We start from the raw sequence: 17,940 nt of genomic DNA, 5'->3' as shown, positions 1-17,940 counted from the left end.
TCACTTCTATCTCTGGAACTTTCTTTTAATCTAATTTTCCCATCACTATTTATCCCCTCCATGCCCTCTTCCACCTTCACCTCTCCCTCCTCCCCATCTTCCAAATCACCCCACTGTTGTCCATGTCCATGAGTCCTCTCTTTATTTTCTTTTTAACTCAATCCTTCCACTCCCTTCAGTACCCGCTCACCTCCACCACCGGAGCTAGGTTTTCTTATAGTTTGAGTCTTGGCTCTGAACGCTTTCTTAGCCAGAGCTCAAGTACCCAGGTCGCTGAACCGAGGTCTGGTCAGACTCCACCAGCCTCACACCTCGTGCTGTCTTCGTTGCTGCCAACAATTTAGGTGGTTTCTATATTCATTTATACTGTAATATAATACTACAATTATTTAGATTGCAACCTAGGTGTACAGGTTTTCAGGGAGGCTTCCTTCCTCCCCTCCCCTCCCCTCCCCTCCCCTCCCCTCCCCTCCCCTCCCCTCCCCTCCCTCCCTCCCTCCCCTCCCTCCCTCCCCTCCCCTCCCTCCCTCCCTCCCTCCCTTCCTTCCTTCCTTCCTCCCTTCCTTCCTTCCTTCCTTCCTTCCTTCCTTCCTTCCTTCCTTCTTTCCCTACCACCCTCTTTCCTTATTTTTTTGGACAGTTAAAAATATCACACACTAACTATGCTGCTACATTAAATGTCTCCAGTATTTATTTATGGTAACCGAAGTACCAACATAACAAGGCAGATATAACACCCCTTAGCAGATTCTCCCTTGGTCTTCGGAGCCTAACAGGGTGGGCACAGGCCCTCATTTTCGTCTGGGCATAATAGAAACATATCAAAAATGTCATGCCGGAGTGATTTTATACCGGATTGATGCTGTTATTTATGAAGAATTTAGACAAATAATCTGTATGCTTTCATTTAACAATGTTTAAAATGATCTGGGTATGTGAGCTCTCAAGGCCAACCTGGCATCAGTAGGAGAAAGCCCGAGAAAGTCTCGGGGCCCGAGAGGGAGACAGAGCAGGGTCAGGTTTGTTCGTACAGTGCCAGGGTTCTGAAACGGCCGTTGCCCCTGCACAGGTTATTTGAAATCAGTATGACACTGTTATCCTTTCTAAGGACATCTCTTCATTTTTCTTAAGATTAAAAATTGTTAATTTAAATTATTTCTTCAGGATAGGCACTAAAATTGAATTTTTGGTCTAAATGGTTATTTAATGGCTCTTAGTACATTTTTCCTTTTTTTTCCTTTTGGCTAAAGGGTTTTTATGTTAATAAACAGTCATGCCAGCAAAGTAGAAGGGTTCCAGCTACACTGTGCTTGAAGTGCACTTTGAAATTTGCTTTCACCTCTCTGGTGGTCATGAAAATACTGTTCAGATATTCCCAGTTTGGGGAACAAATAGTTTTTCCCAAGACTAAAATAGTTAATACTACTTTACATGGTGTTTACTTTAGTTCTAGAAAGTAGTTTATATATTGTGACATGAAAATTTCATGTGTTAAATAGTATCAGTGGTACATTTTGTTATGTCACATTGGATGACATTTATATGTGTATATATATGTAATATATATATATATATATAATTTTATTCTAGACTACACTATGTAATACAGATAAGAAAGCCAAATCTATACTTTGTAAAGATATTTAATAATCTAAAACAGTATTTTATGAGCTGTATAATTTATTTCTATCTGAAAACTGTTTAGTCTGAAATGTATGTGCTATTTTTCTAAATATAGTTCTAAACAATTTCTTATTTTTTACTTTTCTCTCTGCTCATGGGAAAAATAACATAAGTCAATACTTAGTATTTGAATTCAATAAAACCTAAGACAAGACAGGTTATACAGTATAGGACAAAGGAATGTTTTATTATTTTTCTAATTTACTTTTTCAAACTTAGATACTGATTGTATATTTTCCCCAAACTACTATATCTGCCAGAATCTTTAATGCATAGATTCATAAAAATGGGAGAAAGAATTAGCATTTCCAGATCCCCAGTACAAAATTGGCTCTGCATAAGAAGCAAGCAAAAAAATGAAAATAGAGACTAAGAGATGTGGAGTTCATTTGCTAATTTTTTAACTCATTTCACTGTGGTCATGGATCCATTGCCAAATAGTGATCTCCATCTTTTTTCAAGTCTATAAAACAATATTTTAAATCCATGAAACACATTATTGTGTTTTATTGAAGGCAATTCAATATATTTCAGACCTATGAAAAGTGATATGATTAAAGAAATAATGTGTGGTTAAGAATGTGGGTTCTGGAGATAGATTGCCTGTATTTAAAACAGGGTTCCAGTCTGGCCGGTGTGAGTCAGCGGTTGAGCGTCGACCCATGCACCAAGAGGTTGCTAGTTCGATTCCCGGTCAGGACACATGCCCAGGTTGTGGGCCTGATCCCCAGTGTAGGTCATGCAGGAGGCAGTCAATCAATGTTCTCTCTCATTGATGTTTCTCTCTCTCTCCCTTTCACTTCCTTTCTCTTTAAAATCAATAAAGGAAAAAAAAAATTAAAACAGGGTTTCACCAATTATAGACTAGAATACATTAGCAAGTGTGCCATTTACAAATTGATCATACCTCAGCTCCAAATGTATTTACTTTTGCCCTGATTTGAGTGAGGTGCTGAGTTGGACTGTGTAAACATGTCTTTTTTGACCAGCTCATACAATGTTAGGCTTTGTAAGTAGAGAGCACAGGATGGATACCACAAAGCATAGCAGAGAAGGAGCATCTTTTTGGTTCCAAGGTACCCTTTTTATTTTTTTGGATGCATCCTGGTGGATAATTTCTTCCTTAGCCTAATAGCTATAAACCAGTGTGTGTGTGTGTGTGTTTTCTAATTAGGACTGTGTTGTTTTTTCCACATATTTTCTGGGAAAAAAAATGTATTTGAGAAGGTATTTTTAGGTGAGATTGGATAGTTAAACTTAATTATAAAATTAAAGGCTTCTTAATGCATCTCTTTGAATTAACACAAATTACTTTTTATTTTAATAAAGAAGTGAAAATCAGCTGCTGGTTTCTGTTTTATGTCTTATGTTCTTTTCTATAGGTTTGACTATATGGGAAAATGTGTCTCAAAACAAACCTATATTTGCTAATTATTGAACATATTACATTTTTATTAAATACACACCGGTAAAAATATAAGTTTGTGTGGTAAAAAGACTATTTTTTTCAGTAAACTGGATTCTCATTTTCTTCTTTATATTACCCTCAAATTACAGTCTAGCAATCTAGACATTGTTTTTCAGTAAAAACAACAACAACAACAACAACAACAAAACACAAAAAAAATCCTTCCCTAGACAGAGGTAATTGTAAAATATTGGAATGGGAAGTTGTTCTGGGTGAAGGCTCATCATTTCTGTGACATAAAACCAAGAAGTGGAGAAAAAAGTTCATTCATTCTCATTTATGGAGCCATTGATCACTGAGGGAAAAAAGAGAAAGCTATTTTTGTAGACAAGTAAAATCTGGTAAATAGCCCTTGATATTTTGATCAGTCTTTGCCACAGACAATTATATTGTTGGATTGGAGAAATTACGGAGAGTAGAAATAAAATAATAAATAAGATAGTAGAAGAAAATAAAGAATTCTTTTTTTAGTTGAACATTCTATTGAGAATATAATCTTTTTGTGTGTATTGAATAATTCTATGATTATTTAAGATTAAATGTCTTTTTATGGTTTGATAACCTATTTCTTTATAGCACTGAATAATATTCCTAAGTATGGATGTGCCACCATTTTTCCATTCATCTACTGAACGACATCTTGATTGTTTCCAAGTTTTGGCAATTATGAATAAAGCTGCACATTCATGCACAGCATTTTTGTGTGGACATAATTTTTCATTTCCTTTGTGTAAATTTTAAAAAGCATCCTTCTGTAATTTTTAAGTTTTTTTGGCAAGATCCAAATGATCAGTCTAGACTTCCCCTTTGTCCATTTTGTGTTTATTCCTTACAAATGAACCTCTGTAGGGATCATCTGGAACCATCAGAGATGTTCTAAAATAGTGAATATGAAATGAGACAGGGTCTGATTCAGGATTCTTTTTACCTCTCAAGGTTCCTTGTCTCCTACATGCATTAATCTTCTTTTGACTGAGTGAAAAAGCTCTAAAAATGACAATGATCATGTAGGATGACAGACCTATTTGTCATCTACCAAATATTCCCTAACATCTTCTCCTCATGGGTAACTACTATAATTATATTTACATAACTAATTGATGTTTCAAGGGTATCTTTACATAAAATAATTAAAAGCTGCTGTAGAGTTACTTGCTTTTCTAACCATAGCTATAAAGTAGACATGTATGATTTTTAGAAATTCTGTGTTAGCATCCTGTTATGAATGGAACAGCCCTAGCCCAAAGCTTGGTACACAATAATCCCTGAGTAAATGGTAACTGCAATTATTATTGCATATGATGATTCTGATGATGAGAATAATTGAGATAGACAATAACGATGCTTCCGAAACAGTGAAAAATACTTGAATTTCAATTATGAAAACATACCCAGAATATATTTCTGTCAGAAAAAGATATATAATTTTCAAAAGCCATTCTAATGAGGTCTGTTTGATTAATGGCTAGCCAGAGGTTAATTTCATCTGATCACTATGTATGTGATCACTTGAGGTGAATTTTTAAATTTCTATAGAAATCTAAATATAGAACCAAGCAGAGAAAAACAGATATCACATGATCTCACTTATTTGTGGAATATAATGAGCTAAACAAACGAACAAAATTAACCTATAGATATAGAGGTGGGGTACAGACTGACAAGCCTCCAAGGAGGGGGGTTGAGGGGGTACAGAGATAAACCACAGAACTTACATGCATATACGCATGACCAATGAACATAGACAACAAAGCTGGGGATGAGGTGGGGGGGAAGGGGAGGAGAGTATCAATGGGGGAAAAATGAGAAACATCTGTAACAAAAACAAATAAATAAATACGTTAATTAATTTAAAAAAGAAATCTAAATATAGAAGAACAAATTTGAAATTTAATACAATGATCATGTATTAAAATTACTTCTTTTGAAGAATTTTATGTAAGAGAACTATAAAATTGCTGCTGTAGTTTCAAATTTTATTATCATTTGAATATTCATTTATTTCTACAGCAGATTCTTCCTGGATAGCAGGTGATAAGGTCCTCTTTCCAAGTAGCTATGGGAGTAGATATTATACAATAGCAATATTTTGTTTTCTGTCTATATTTTTAATAGGAAACAAAAAATTTGCTTCCTCAGGGATTAAAATAGCATTACATACTTTGAACCTCTGGAATTTATTTACATCTATGGGTTATTGGTATATTATGTATTTACAAATAGAGATGGCCTTTAAAATGTTCTTAAATATTAGCATTTATTCTTTTTTTTATTTTATTTATTTTTATTTTTTTTATCCTCACCCGAGGATATTTTTCCATTTCTTGTACAGATAGAGTGGGAGGGAGAGAGAGGAAGGGAGAGAGAGAGAGAAACATCGATGTGAAGGGACACATCGAGCGGCTGCCACCCGCACGACCAACCAGGGCCGGGGACAAACTGCAACCGAAGTACGTGCCCTTAGCGGGAACCGAACCCGGGTCTCTCCGGACCGCAGGCCGACGCTCTAACCGCTGAGCCAAACCGGCCAGGGCTAGCATTTATTCTTAAATATATTTATCATTACTTTTGACTTCAAGTGGCATTTAATTTTACATAAACATAGATTTCTAAGCTGTACTTGAGAAGTGTGTATTCTAAATATAGCAGTACTTTCATTTTTCTGATTTCTAATTGTCTCTATATGTGTACTGAAATATCCTCGTCCTTGCTTATTAAAGTTGATGCGATATTTTTAAAGTATTTATTTTTAAATGTATTCATACATTCCCATTGACTTTCTTTTTCAATTAGTTTATATTCCATATTACTTTGTGTTAGTTAAAGGTGTACACCATAGTGGTTAATCACGTGATTTACAAAGTGGCCCCTCCCACTGACTTTTCATGAAACTTGAAAGTACTCTGCTGGACATATTTCCAGCTAGGAAGCTTGACAGAAAACAAATATATGTTGGAAATCAGATATTATATAGGAACTATTAAAATTAGAAAGTATTTGTAGTATTACTGTTCATCTCATATTCCTCCTTGAGTAGAGTAGAAGTAACATTTTCAAAATTAAAAATTATTTATAATTAAGTGAAGTGCCTTTATAATTTTAAATTTTATAATCTCATTGAGTGATTTACTATATACTTTTATCCCCTAAACTTACTGCTTACTTCCTAAGTTCTTTTACAAGGGAACATCTGTGTTGTTTATTACTAAATCCTTGGATAAAAATAGCTATTGAACAAAAATTCCAATGTAATAATCATAAGTGGGAGCAAGCCTCATTTTTAACATTAGGATATATTATAGTAATAGCAGAATATTTACACTGAACAAATTTAGACTATGCCTTTTTAATTTATCTTTTTTTTTTATGATTTTAGAGAGAGAGGAAGGGAGAGGGAGAGAAATATGGAATCATCGATGAGAGAGAACATCCATTGGCTGCCTCCTGCATGCCCCCTAGTGGGGTTTGGCTGCAACTTGGGCATGTGCCCTGACCGGGAATCGAACCAGCGACCTCTTGGGGCATGGGTCGACACTCAACCACTGATCTATACCATCTGGGCAGTTTTTTTTCAATCTAATAAATATAATAATAAATATTTTCAATCTAATGTTTAACAGTTATTGTCAACAGTTGCAGAAGAATATTAAACTAGAAGTCAGAATATTTGGATTCCAATTTCATCTATAATTTCCTAACTATATGACTTTGGTTAAGTTAGTGACTTCCCTAAACCTCCCTTTTTTCCTCTGGAAACAACAACAACAACAACAATAATAACTTCCCCATAAAGCTAAGGTGAAAGATCTAGAAAAAGCAGTCTAATAGTACGAGGTTTATTACATAGAGTATTCACTGAACATTAGCTGTAATATTATACTGCTATTATTATAACTTCCCTTTCTTTCCTTTTTTCTTCTCCCTCTTCTTCCTGGAAGTTAACTGATTTTTGTGTGTGTGCATATTTATCTGAAAACTGGGTCAAATTATTCTGCCCTGCACAAATTAAGCATGGAATACTTTAGAAAATATTAAGTTCTATAAAAAAACAGAGATAAACATTAATTAAATGTACTAAATTTTCTTAGAAGCAGCTGCTTCCACGGTTTAGTGTAAAATATTCTATAGGAATAATTCATCCTTCCAGATAATATAATAGCAGCAGATAAACTAACACATGTATCAGATAAATTAGATCGACTTTGACAATTCTATAAACAATATGGCTGAATGATGCTATTCTTAGAATATTTGGAAAAAAATTAAAATTTTAAAATTGATAATCTGTCTTATCAATTTCCAGTATGATAAGCATAACTCCAGGTTTTTTCAGATCAGAAGAGATTCTTTTTTCCCTCATGTGCTCTTTGATGTACTTCGAGAAGTCTAACAAGGTGATTTCCGTTGACCTCTTACCCTTTGTAAAGTGTGCAAACCCTTTGGAGAGCCAACCTAAGAGCCACATTTTTGTTCTCCAGTTTCCGAATGTGACTTCGAAGCAAACAGCTGTGGTTGGTTTGAAGCAGTTACTGGTGACCATTTCGACTGGATATGGAGCTCTAGAAGTGACCTTTCTGCTGATTTTGAGCAACAGGCCCCACCCCGTGATCATACTCACAACACTGCTCAAGGTAAGAAACAAGCAGAGGCTCTTGGTAATTACTTCAGTCTACTGTTGGTCAGGTCTGAGAAGAGAAAGAGAAGCAGGTAACATTCTAATGTCACTACAGCAGAGAGTAGGGCAGTTGAGCGTTATCAGTTACATTTATGTTTTCTGCGTGGAATTATTCCTTTATGGTTGGTGGGGGTAGAGTATACATATATTTTTGGCTGAATTAAATGAAATTACCAGTTGTTTGGGGCACCATTTAAACTTTGATGTTGATCAAAGTTTAATATTTCTAAGCACATTTGACTAGCAATCACTTTTATTGATTTTTACTTTTGTTGTATTGCACGTGGAACTTATTTAGTGTAGGGTTAAGAGACACTTTATAATCAAATAGGTTAACTTATGACTTGTTTTTGTATACCAATAGGGCATTTTATGTTCGTTCTGAAGAAAAGCAGCAGCTTGGCACAAGTTGCTAAACTCCAGAGCCCAACTATCAGCGAGACAGGAACAGGATGCATGCTTTCTTTCTGGTAAATATTAAAAACAATGGTCGATGACCCTAGCGGCCCAGTAGTTGCAGGCATTCTCCTGCATTTAGTAGACATTATGGTTTGCGCCTGGTTTTGTCTTAAAAATACCTATTGCATTAGATCCTCACAATTGGCATTTAACTTGAGAGCTCATTATCAGTGCTCATTGTGTTCGTTCTTTTTTTTTTATCCTCACCCAAGGACATTTTTCCATTTTTTGTTCAGGCAGAGTGGGAGGGAGAGAGAGGAACAGAGAGAGAGAGAGAGAAACATCGATGTGAAAGGAACACATCGAGTGGCTGCCACCCGCACAACCGACCAGGGCCGGGGACAAACTGCAACCAAGGTACATGCCCTTAGCAGGAACTGAACCTGGGTCTCTCAGGACCACAGGCCGACGCTCTAACCGCTGAGCCAAACCGGCCAGGGCTCATTGTGCTCTTTCTTAAGATGGAAGAGACTGTTTCTTTCAGGAATAGATTATAATTTAATTAACACTGCTTCCTCCGTTCTGGACGGAACTCCTTGAGAAATGCTCCTAGGGTCCTAGAGTCAGAGTATGCACCTTAGATGATAAGCTTTGCAAGTACGAAGTCACAATTACCGTAAGAAATAAAGGCGTCCATTATGATAACTAATTATTAATTGTTGACTGAGTGAAAGAATGTAACAGTGAAATATGTAGTCAATCCCATAAATCATTTCCATTTCTTTTGTTTACTCTTTTTCAGGTTTTATAACTATGGCCAGTCAGTGGGAGCAGCCGTGCTCCAGCTACATGTGGAAAACTCCAGTGATTCCACGGTACTCTGGAGAGTACTGTATAACCAGGGCAACCAGTGGTCACAGGCAACCGTTCAGCTCGGGCGCCTCACTCGTCCCTTCCATTTGTCACTAGAAAAAGTCAGTCTTGGCATTTATGATGGGGTGTCCGCTATTGATGACATCACTTTTGAAAACTGTACTCTTCCACTCCCCGCGGAGAGCTGTGAAGGGCCAGATCATTTCTGGTGTGGACATACGAAGGCTTGCATAGAAAAGCTTCAGTTATGTGACCTGGTGGATGATTGTGGTGATCACACGGATGAGGTTGATTGTGGTTAGTATATTTTTTCTGTCCCTCATACTCATTTTTTTTCTTTTTCATTTTTTAAAATTAATTTATTTTTGTTACAGATGTTTCTCCCCCCCCCCCACCAGACATCCTCCTTCCTATCCCACCCCCCCACCAAGCATTGTTATCTATGTCCATTGGTTCCACACATGCATGTCTTTGGTTCACCTCTTCCATCCCCCACCCTGGTGGTTTGTCGGTCTGAATGGTATTCTTTTCTATGACTCTGGGTCTGTTTAGTTCATCAGCTTTTTTTGTTCATTATATTCCACAAATAAGTGAGATCATGTGGTATTTGTCTTTCTCTGAATGGCTTATTACTCTTAGCATAATCCTCTCCAGGTCCCTCCATGTCATCTCAAAGGATGAGAGATCTTTCTTTCTTACAACTGCATAGTGTTCCATTGTGTATATGTACCACAGATTCTTTATCCTCTCATCTACTGATGGACACTTGGGCTGTTTCCAGATCCTAGCAGTTGTAAATAGTGCTGCTATGAACATAGGGGTACATATATTCTTTCTGATTGGTGTTTCAGGCTTCTTAGGATATATTCCTAGAAGTGGGATCACTGGGTCAAATGGCAGTCCAATTTTTAATTTTTTGAGGAAACACCACATTGTTTTCCATAGTGGCTGCATCAGTCTGCATTCCCACCAGCAGTGTACTAGAGTCCCCTTTTCTCCACACCCTAGCTAGCACTTGTTGTTTGATGATTTGTTGATGGCCACCATTCTGGCAGGTGTGAGGTGATACCTCACAGTCGTTTTAATTTGCATCTCTGTAATAATTAGTGAGGTTGAGCATTTTTTCATATGTCTCTTGGCCATTTGTATGTCCTCTTTGGAGAGGTGTCTATTTAGCTCCTCTGCCCATTTTTTAATTGGGTTCTTTGTCTTCCTTTTATTGAGTTGAATGAACACTCTATATATTTTAGAAATTAACCACTTATCTGATGTATCATTGGCAATTATACTCTCCCATACAGTGGGTTGCCTTTCCATTTTGATGGTTATTTCTTTCACTGAGTAGAAGCTTTTTAGTTTGATATAGTCCCATGTGTTCATTTTTTTCTTTGTTTCTCTTGCCTTAGGTGTATCAGTGAAAATTCTATTGTGCTGTCTAAAATTTTGTTGCCTACATTTATTTTTCTAGAATTTTTATGGATTCACAAGTCACATTTTGAGTTTATTTTTGTATATGGTGTAGGTTGGTGGTCTAGTTTCATTTTTTTGCATGTAGCTGTTTAATTTTGCCAACACCATTTATTAAAGTGACTGTGTTTACTCCATTGTATGCTCTTGCCACCTTTGTCAAATATTAATTGAGCATAATGTCTTGGGTGTATTTTCGGATTCTCTGTTCTGTTCCATTGATCTATGTGCCTGTTCTTGTGCCGGTACCAGGCTGTTTTGATTACAATGGCTTTGTAATATAACCTGATATCCAGTGTTGTAATCCCTTCTGTTTTGTTCTTCTTTTCCAAGATTGCTGTGGCTATTTAGGGTCTTTTTTGGTTCCATATGAACTTTTGTAGTATTTGTTCCAGTTCTGTGAAATATGTCATTGGTATTTTGATGGAGATTGCATTGAATCTATAGATTGTGTTGGGTAGTACGGACATTTTAATTATGTTAATTCTTCCATTCCATGAACAAGGTATATGCTTGCACTTTTTTATATCTCCCTCTATTTCTTTTCTCAATGTCCTATAGTTTTCTGAAAATTGGTCCTTTACGTCTTTAAGTTTATTCCTAGGTATCTTAATTTTTTTACCATAATAGTAAATGGAATTTTTTCTTAGTTTCTCTTTCTATTTGTTCATTATTGGTATATAAGAATGCTGTCATGCTCTGGCTGGTTTGGCTCAGCGGCTGCAGCTGTTCTCAACCTGTGGATTGCTACCCCTTTGGGGAATGACCCTTTCACAGGGGTCACCTGAGACATAACAGTAGCAAAATTACAGTTATGAAGTAGCAACAAAATAATTTTATGGTTGGGGGGTCACCAAAACATGAGGAACTGTATTGAAAGGTCGTGGCATTAGGAAGGTTGAGAACCACTGGGTTAAAGTGTCGGCCCGAAACAGAGAGTACCAGGTTTGGTTCCCGCCAAGGGCACATACCTTGGTTGCAGTTTGTCCCCGCCCTGGTTGGGGTCGTGTGGGTGCCAACCACACAATGTGTCTCTTTCACATTGTTGTTTCTCCCCCCCACCCCTTTCCACTCTATCTGAAAATAAATGCAAAAATATCCTTGGTGAAGATAAAAAAAAAAAAAGAATGTTGTTGATTTCTTGATGTTAATTTTGTATGCTGCTACCTTGCCAATTTCGTGTATTAAATCTAGTAGATTTTTGATGGTGTCTTTAGGGTTTTCTGTGTACAATATCATGTCATCTGCAAATAGTGTCAGTTTCAATTTCTCCTTTCCAATTTGGATCTCTTTTATTTTTCCTCTTGACTAATTGATGTGGCTAAGACTTCTAGTACTATGTTAAATAAGAGTGATGAAAATGGGCAACCCTGTCTTGTTCCTGTTCTTAAGGGAAATGCTTTTAGTTTTTGCCTATTGAATATAATGTTGGCTGTAGGTCTTTCATATATGGTCTTTATTATGTTGAGAAATAATTCCTCTATTCCCACATTGCTGAGCTTTTTTATCAGAAATGGGTGCTGGATTTGGTTGGGTGCTTTTTCAGCATCTATTGATAAGATCACATGGTTTTTATCTTTCATTTTGTTTATGTGGTGTATCACATTTATTGATTTATGAATATTGTACCAGCCTTGTATCCCTGGGATGAATTCCACTTGGTCATAATGAATAATTTTTTTAATGTATTGCTGGATCTTATTTGCTATTTTGTTAAGGATTTTGGCTTCTATGTTCATCAGGAATATTGGCCTGTAGTGTCTTTTTCTAGTTTTGAAATTAGAATTATGCTGACTTTATAAAATGAGTTTGGATGTCTTCCTCCTTCTTGAATTTTTTGGAATAGTTTGAGGAGAACAGATGTTAGTTCTTCTTTGAATGTTCAGTAAAACTCCCCTGCGAAGCTGCCTGGACTTTTGTTTGCTGAGACTTTCTTTTTCTTTTGTCTTTTTTCCCTTTTGGTACGTGCCCCTAGCAGGAACTGAACCCAGGACTCTCTGGTCCACAGGCCGATGCTCCAACTGCTGAGCCAAATCAGCCAGGGCAGCTGGGAGTTTCTTGATTACATCTTCATTTTCCTTAGTTGTTATTGGTCTGTTCAAGTTTTCTCTCTTCCCGGTTCAGTTTTGGAAGACTGTGTGTTTCTAGAAATTTGTCCATTTTGCCTACATTGTCCAATTTGTTGGCATATAATTATTCATAGTATTTGTTAACAATCTTTTGTATTTCTGTGGAGTAAGTTGTTACTTCTCCTTTTTCACTTCTGATTGGTGAGTCTAGGTAAGAGTCCATAAATCTTGTTTATCTTTTCAAAGAACCAGCTCTTTGTTTCAGTGATCTTGTGAATTCTTATTTTGGTCTCTATGTTGTTTATCTTTGCTCCGATCTTTACTATTTCTTTCCTTCTACTTGCTCTGGGTTTTTTGTTTGTTTGTTTGCTTGCTTTCTAGTTCTTTAAGTTGTGAGGTTAGATAGTGAATTAGAAATTTTTCTTGTTTCCTGAGGTAGACCTGTAGTGCTATGAACTTCCCTCTCAAGACTGCTTTCGCTGGGTCCCACAGAATTTGTGTTGTTGTGTGTTTATTTTCACTGGTTTCCAGGAAATTTTTAATTTTTTCCTTGATCTTCTTGGTAGCCCATTCATTGTTTAATAACATGCTATTTAGCCACCATGTGTTTAAATGTTTCTGCTGTAATTGATTTTTAGTTTCATGCCATTGTGATCTGAGAAGATGCCTGATATGATTTCAATCTTGTAGAGACTTAGTTTGTTTCCAAACATGTGGCCTATCTTTGAGAATGACCCATGTGCACTTGAGAAGAATGTGAATTCTGTAATTTGAGAGTGTAATTCTCTGTAGATATCTATTAAATCCATTTGGTCTAGTGTATCATTTTGAGTCTCTGTATCCTTGTTAATTTATTGTCTAGAGGATTATCCAGTGATGTCAGTGGGGTGTTGAAGTCCCCTGCTATTGTTGTATTGTTGTTGATTTCTCCTCTGAAGTCCTCCAGAAATTTTAAAATATATTTTGGTGCTCCTATGTTGGGTGCATATATGTTTATCAAGGTTATATCTTCCTGTTGGATAGATCCTTTCAATATTATGTAGTGGCCTTCTTTGCCTCTAGTTATAGACTTCATTTTGAAGTCTATTTTGTCAAACATGAGTATTGCTACCCCAGCTCTTTTTTCCTTTCTGTGTGCTTGAGAAATTTTTTCCATCCCTTCACTTTCAATTTATGTGAGTCTCTTGTTGTGAGGTGAGTCTCTTGTAAACAACATATATATGAGCATGCTTTCTTATCCAATCAGCTACTCTGTATTTTGATCAGAGCATTCAATCTATTTACATTTAAGGTGATTATTGATATGTACTCTTTATTGCCATTTTTGTTTAGTGTGGTTATATTTTTCTTCCTATTTCTTCTACTAATTATAGCAGTCCTTTTAATATATCTTGCAGTGCTGGTTTGGTGCTAATGTATTTGCTCAGCTTTTTTCTTTGTCTGGGAAACTATTTCACCTTCTATTTTGAATAATAGCCTTGCTGGATAGAGTAGTATTGGATTCAGTTCCTTTGTTTTCATTACTTTGATTACTTCATGCCATTCCCTTCTGGCCTGTAGTGTTTCTGTTGAGAAGTCAGCTGATAGCCTTATGGGGGTTCCTTTGTAGGTAGCCTGTTGCTTATCTCTTGCTGCCTTTAGGGTTCTCTCTTTGTCTTTAATTTTTGGTATTTTAATTATTATGTGTCTTGGGGTGGGCCTGTTTGGGTTATTCTTACTTGGGGCTCTCTGTGCTTTTTGTACTTGTATGCTTTTTTTCTTCACCAAGTTAAGGAAGTTTTCTGTCACTTTTTTTTCAAATATATTCTCTAACCCTTGCTCATTTTCTTCTTCTTCTGGAACTCCTATGATGCAGATATTGTTATGTTTCACAATGTCCCACAGTTCTCTTAGGATTTCTCCTGTTTTTTATTTATTTTTATTTTTATTTTTTCTGTTTGATTCTCTGATTGGGCAATTTTTTCTGCCCTGTCTTCTAAATCACTGGTTCCATCCTGGCCTCCTGTATTCTGCTGGTTATTCCTTCCAGTTGTGTTCTTTATTTCTGCTATGTCATTCTTCATTTCCAGTTGGTTGGTTTTCAGTGTTTCTGTATATTTTCTTATGCTGTTGAGCTTCCTCATGATTATTTCTCTGAACTTGTTTTCTGATATGTTGCTCAATTCCCTTTCATTTATTTCATCTTTTGTCCAAGTATAATGTTCTTTCATTTGGGATTTGTTTCTTTGTTTTACCATTTTGGCTGTCTCAGTTGGTTTTGGAGCCTGTTGAATTTTTCCTGTGGGTGTTGGTGTTCTGCTGGTTGTGGCTCTCTCTACTGGGTTTGGATGAGCATGGCAGGACCCAGGTTAAACATGGGTCAAGTCTTACTTTCCTGGTAGATTTGCAAGCCTAGGACAGGTTCAGTTATTCTTTAGCTGTTTGCCTGGAGGCTATTAGTCTCAGTTACTTGATGAGCCTTGGGTTGTAGCCCTCAACCGAATAAAAAAAAAACTCCCTCAGGTGTTCAGGGTAAAAGGGTTTCCAGAGGGTGGGACAGATGCTTGCTGGCTGTTAATGAGCCTCAGTTTGCATTTCTCTGGTCTGGCCAGGCAGTGTTAAATTTCTGAGGTAGGGGCTTTTGCTTCTCCCTGGGGCTCTGGGAAGGGGCTCTTTGATGAATATGTCTACTGTCCTGTGAGGGAGTGATTCAGCAAAAAACTCCCACTCTGTCCCAGCTCTCCCAGCTCTCCCAGCGCTCTAAGTTCCCAAGTCTCTCCACACAGTTCTAGTCCAGTCTGTCCTCCCTCTGCCAGAGCCCAAGTGAGCGGCTGTAGCTAATTTAATGCTCTCTCCCGGCCCTCTGTGCTGTGGAGTTGGCTTGGAATTTTAACCCTAAGGAAGCTGCTCACAGCTAAAACAGCTGCTGTCTGTGGGCTCCCAGCCTGCCCTCGCCCACCTCTGCAGTTTCTACCAGGCTCGATTTCATGTCCTGTTGCTGACCATGGTTATATGGGTCTTTTCTAGGTGTTTTTCTGTTGTTTTTTTTCCTGGAAATTTGTCTTTGTTTTTATTGTAATTTCTGTTTGGTACTGGGAGATGGTCTGTGTAGCTTCCATTCATTCCACTGCCTCTTTGGAATCCCCTTCTTACTCATTCTGATGGTGGTGATCTTACGTAAGTTTACTTTTTTCCAGACAATCAAGCCAAAGACACCAAGCATTGTTCCAGGGTTGGAGAATGTTTTGTGTGATTGAATTAATCAAATAGTCAAGCCATCAGTATTTATTATGTAGTTTTATAAACTAAATACTAGGGATGCAATGTTAAATACAACTACACAGAGTCACTGCCCTCATAGAGCTGAAAGCCTAATTGAGGAGAAATATTATTCAAACATTTAATAAAGAAATATAAAATGAAAGCTTTGATAAGACTTACACATGGGGGTGATTGACTTGATGTAATAGCAGCATTAGACTTTCTAGAGGTGCTGACTTAGCTGAGCTATGAAAAATAATAAGCTAGCCCTGGCCGGTTTGGCTCAGCGGTTAGAGCGTTGGCCTGCTGTCTGGAGAGACCCGGGTTCGGTTCCCGCTAAGGGCGCGTACTTCGGTTGCAGTTTGTCCCCGGCCCTGGTCGGTCGTGTGGGTGGCGGCCACTCGATGTGTCCCTTTCTCGTCGATGTTTCTCTCTCTCTCTCTCTCTCCCTCCCACTCTATCTGTACAAAAATTGCAAAAATATCCTCGGGTGAGGATTAAAAATAATAATAATAATAAGCTAAAGTATACATGAAAAAGCCCCAGTATATGACTACATGGCAGATGGAAGATGGCTAGTCACCTCTGGTGCAGGGAGAAAGGAGAAATTGGGTGCAATGTAAGGATAGAGATGTAAGGGGAGATCAGATTTGCAGGTCTTTTTAGTCCCTATTAAGGATGTTGTTCCTCATTTGAAGGTTTTTAAGAAGGTAGCTAATATAGTAAAACTGGCATATTAGAAAATGTCACTGTGGATATGGTGTGTTGTGAGTGAATTAGAGAAGAAGGGACTCAGGAGATTCCTTAGGAAGCCAGTGCTGTAGTCAGCACGAGAGGCGTTTTCAGTGGCTTGTCACAGTGATAAGGATGGAGATGGAGAGATGAAAGTTTGCAGAAATATTTAGAAGGGACATTTGATGATGTTTTTGCTACAGGGAGCAGAGAGTGAGGTGTCAAAGATAAGTCTGAATTTTGTGGTTTAAATTAACAAAAACTCTGTGTATCTGATGATTGTGTAGGTCTTGACATTTAATAAACTTAGCTCCAATAGTACCTAATGCACTTGCTTCTGAAAATAAAGCAGAAGGTAATAGTTGTGGTTTTAGTTTTTAATTACAATAATCTGCCAGAAGCCTTGACTAGTTTTGCTCAGTGGTTAGAATTTCAACCCTTGGACTGACAGGCCACGGGTTTGATTTCTGGTCAGGGGCACATGCCTGGATTGCAGGTTTTATCCCCAGCCCTGGTTGGGGTCCTACGGGGGACAATCAATCAATGTGTCTCTCTCACATCAATGTTTCTCTCTCTCTCCCATCCTCCATTTCACTTTATCTAAAAATCAATGGAATAATATCCTCAGGTATGATTAACAACACAAATAATCTACCAGAAAAAAATTTGTATCTTTCCCTGGCCGGTTTCGCTCAGTGGTTAGAGTGTCAGCCCACAAACCAGGCAGTCTCAGGTGTGGTTCCCGCTAAGGGCACGTACCTCAGTTGCTGTTTGTCCCCAGCCTCAGTTGGAGTCATGTGGGTGGCAACCACTTGATGTGTCTCCCTCATGTCAATGTTTCTCTCTCTTTTTTCCTCTCTCTCCCTCCTGCTCTATCTGAAGATAAATAGAAAAATGTCCTTGGGTGAGAATAAAAAAAAAAAATATGTTTCCTTTTGCAGAAATAGCAACACTACTTAATATGTAAGCTATGTGTCTATTAAGTAGGGAGGCCAATTATAAACCAAAGTAAAGCCATAAAATGCTAGGTACATCACAGGAAACATTACATTCAGAAATTTCCACATAAATAATTATAGGGAGTTTTGCATATATGTGATCTTTGATATTGTCAGAAATTTTATTACACAATTGATATTTGAGTGGATATGAACAAAACTGATGATTTTGACAATGGCTATTATAAGAAGTATTGCTTATCCAACAACTAATTTATTTTTTGCAAATTCAGAAAGCCTTTTTATCTTTTTCAAGTTTTTCAAATTCAACTCTTTAAAAAAACATTGATCTATTGCCCTGGCCAAATGCTAAGTTCCTTGGAGTGTTGTCCTGTA

General features: G+C 37.3%; 1 protein-coding gene across 1 annotated transcript in view; it reads left to right on the top strand.

Moving 5' to 3' along the window:
• MALRD1 (MAM and LDL receptor class A domain containing 1) overlaps positions 1-17,940 on the top strand; it is a 594,562-nt gene that overhangs the window by 73,408 nt on the left and 503,214 nt on the right. The window contains 3 exon segments of the mRNA XM_036270540.1: positions 7,630-7,782; positions 8,191-8,296; positions 9,028-9,395. Coding sequence (XP_036126433.1) covers positions 7,630-7,782; positions 8,191-8,296; positions 9,028-9,395 — 627 coding nt within the window.

This window comes from Molossus molossus, unplaced genomic scaffold (genome assembly GCF_014108415.1).
Source record: "Molossus molossus isolate mMolMol1 unplaced genomic scaffold, mMolMol1.p scaffold_m16_p_1, whole genome shotgun sequence".
NCBI lineage: Eukaryota > Metazoa > Chordata > Mammalia > Chiroptera > Molossidae > Molossus > Molossus molossus.
The sequence above is the reverse complement of the archived record's forward strand: the minus strand, read 5'-3'. Positions and strand labels throughout refer to the sequence as shown.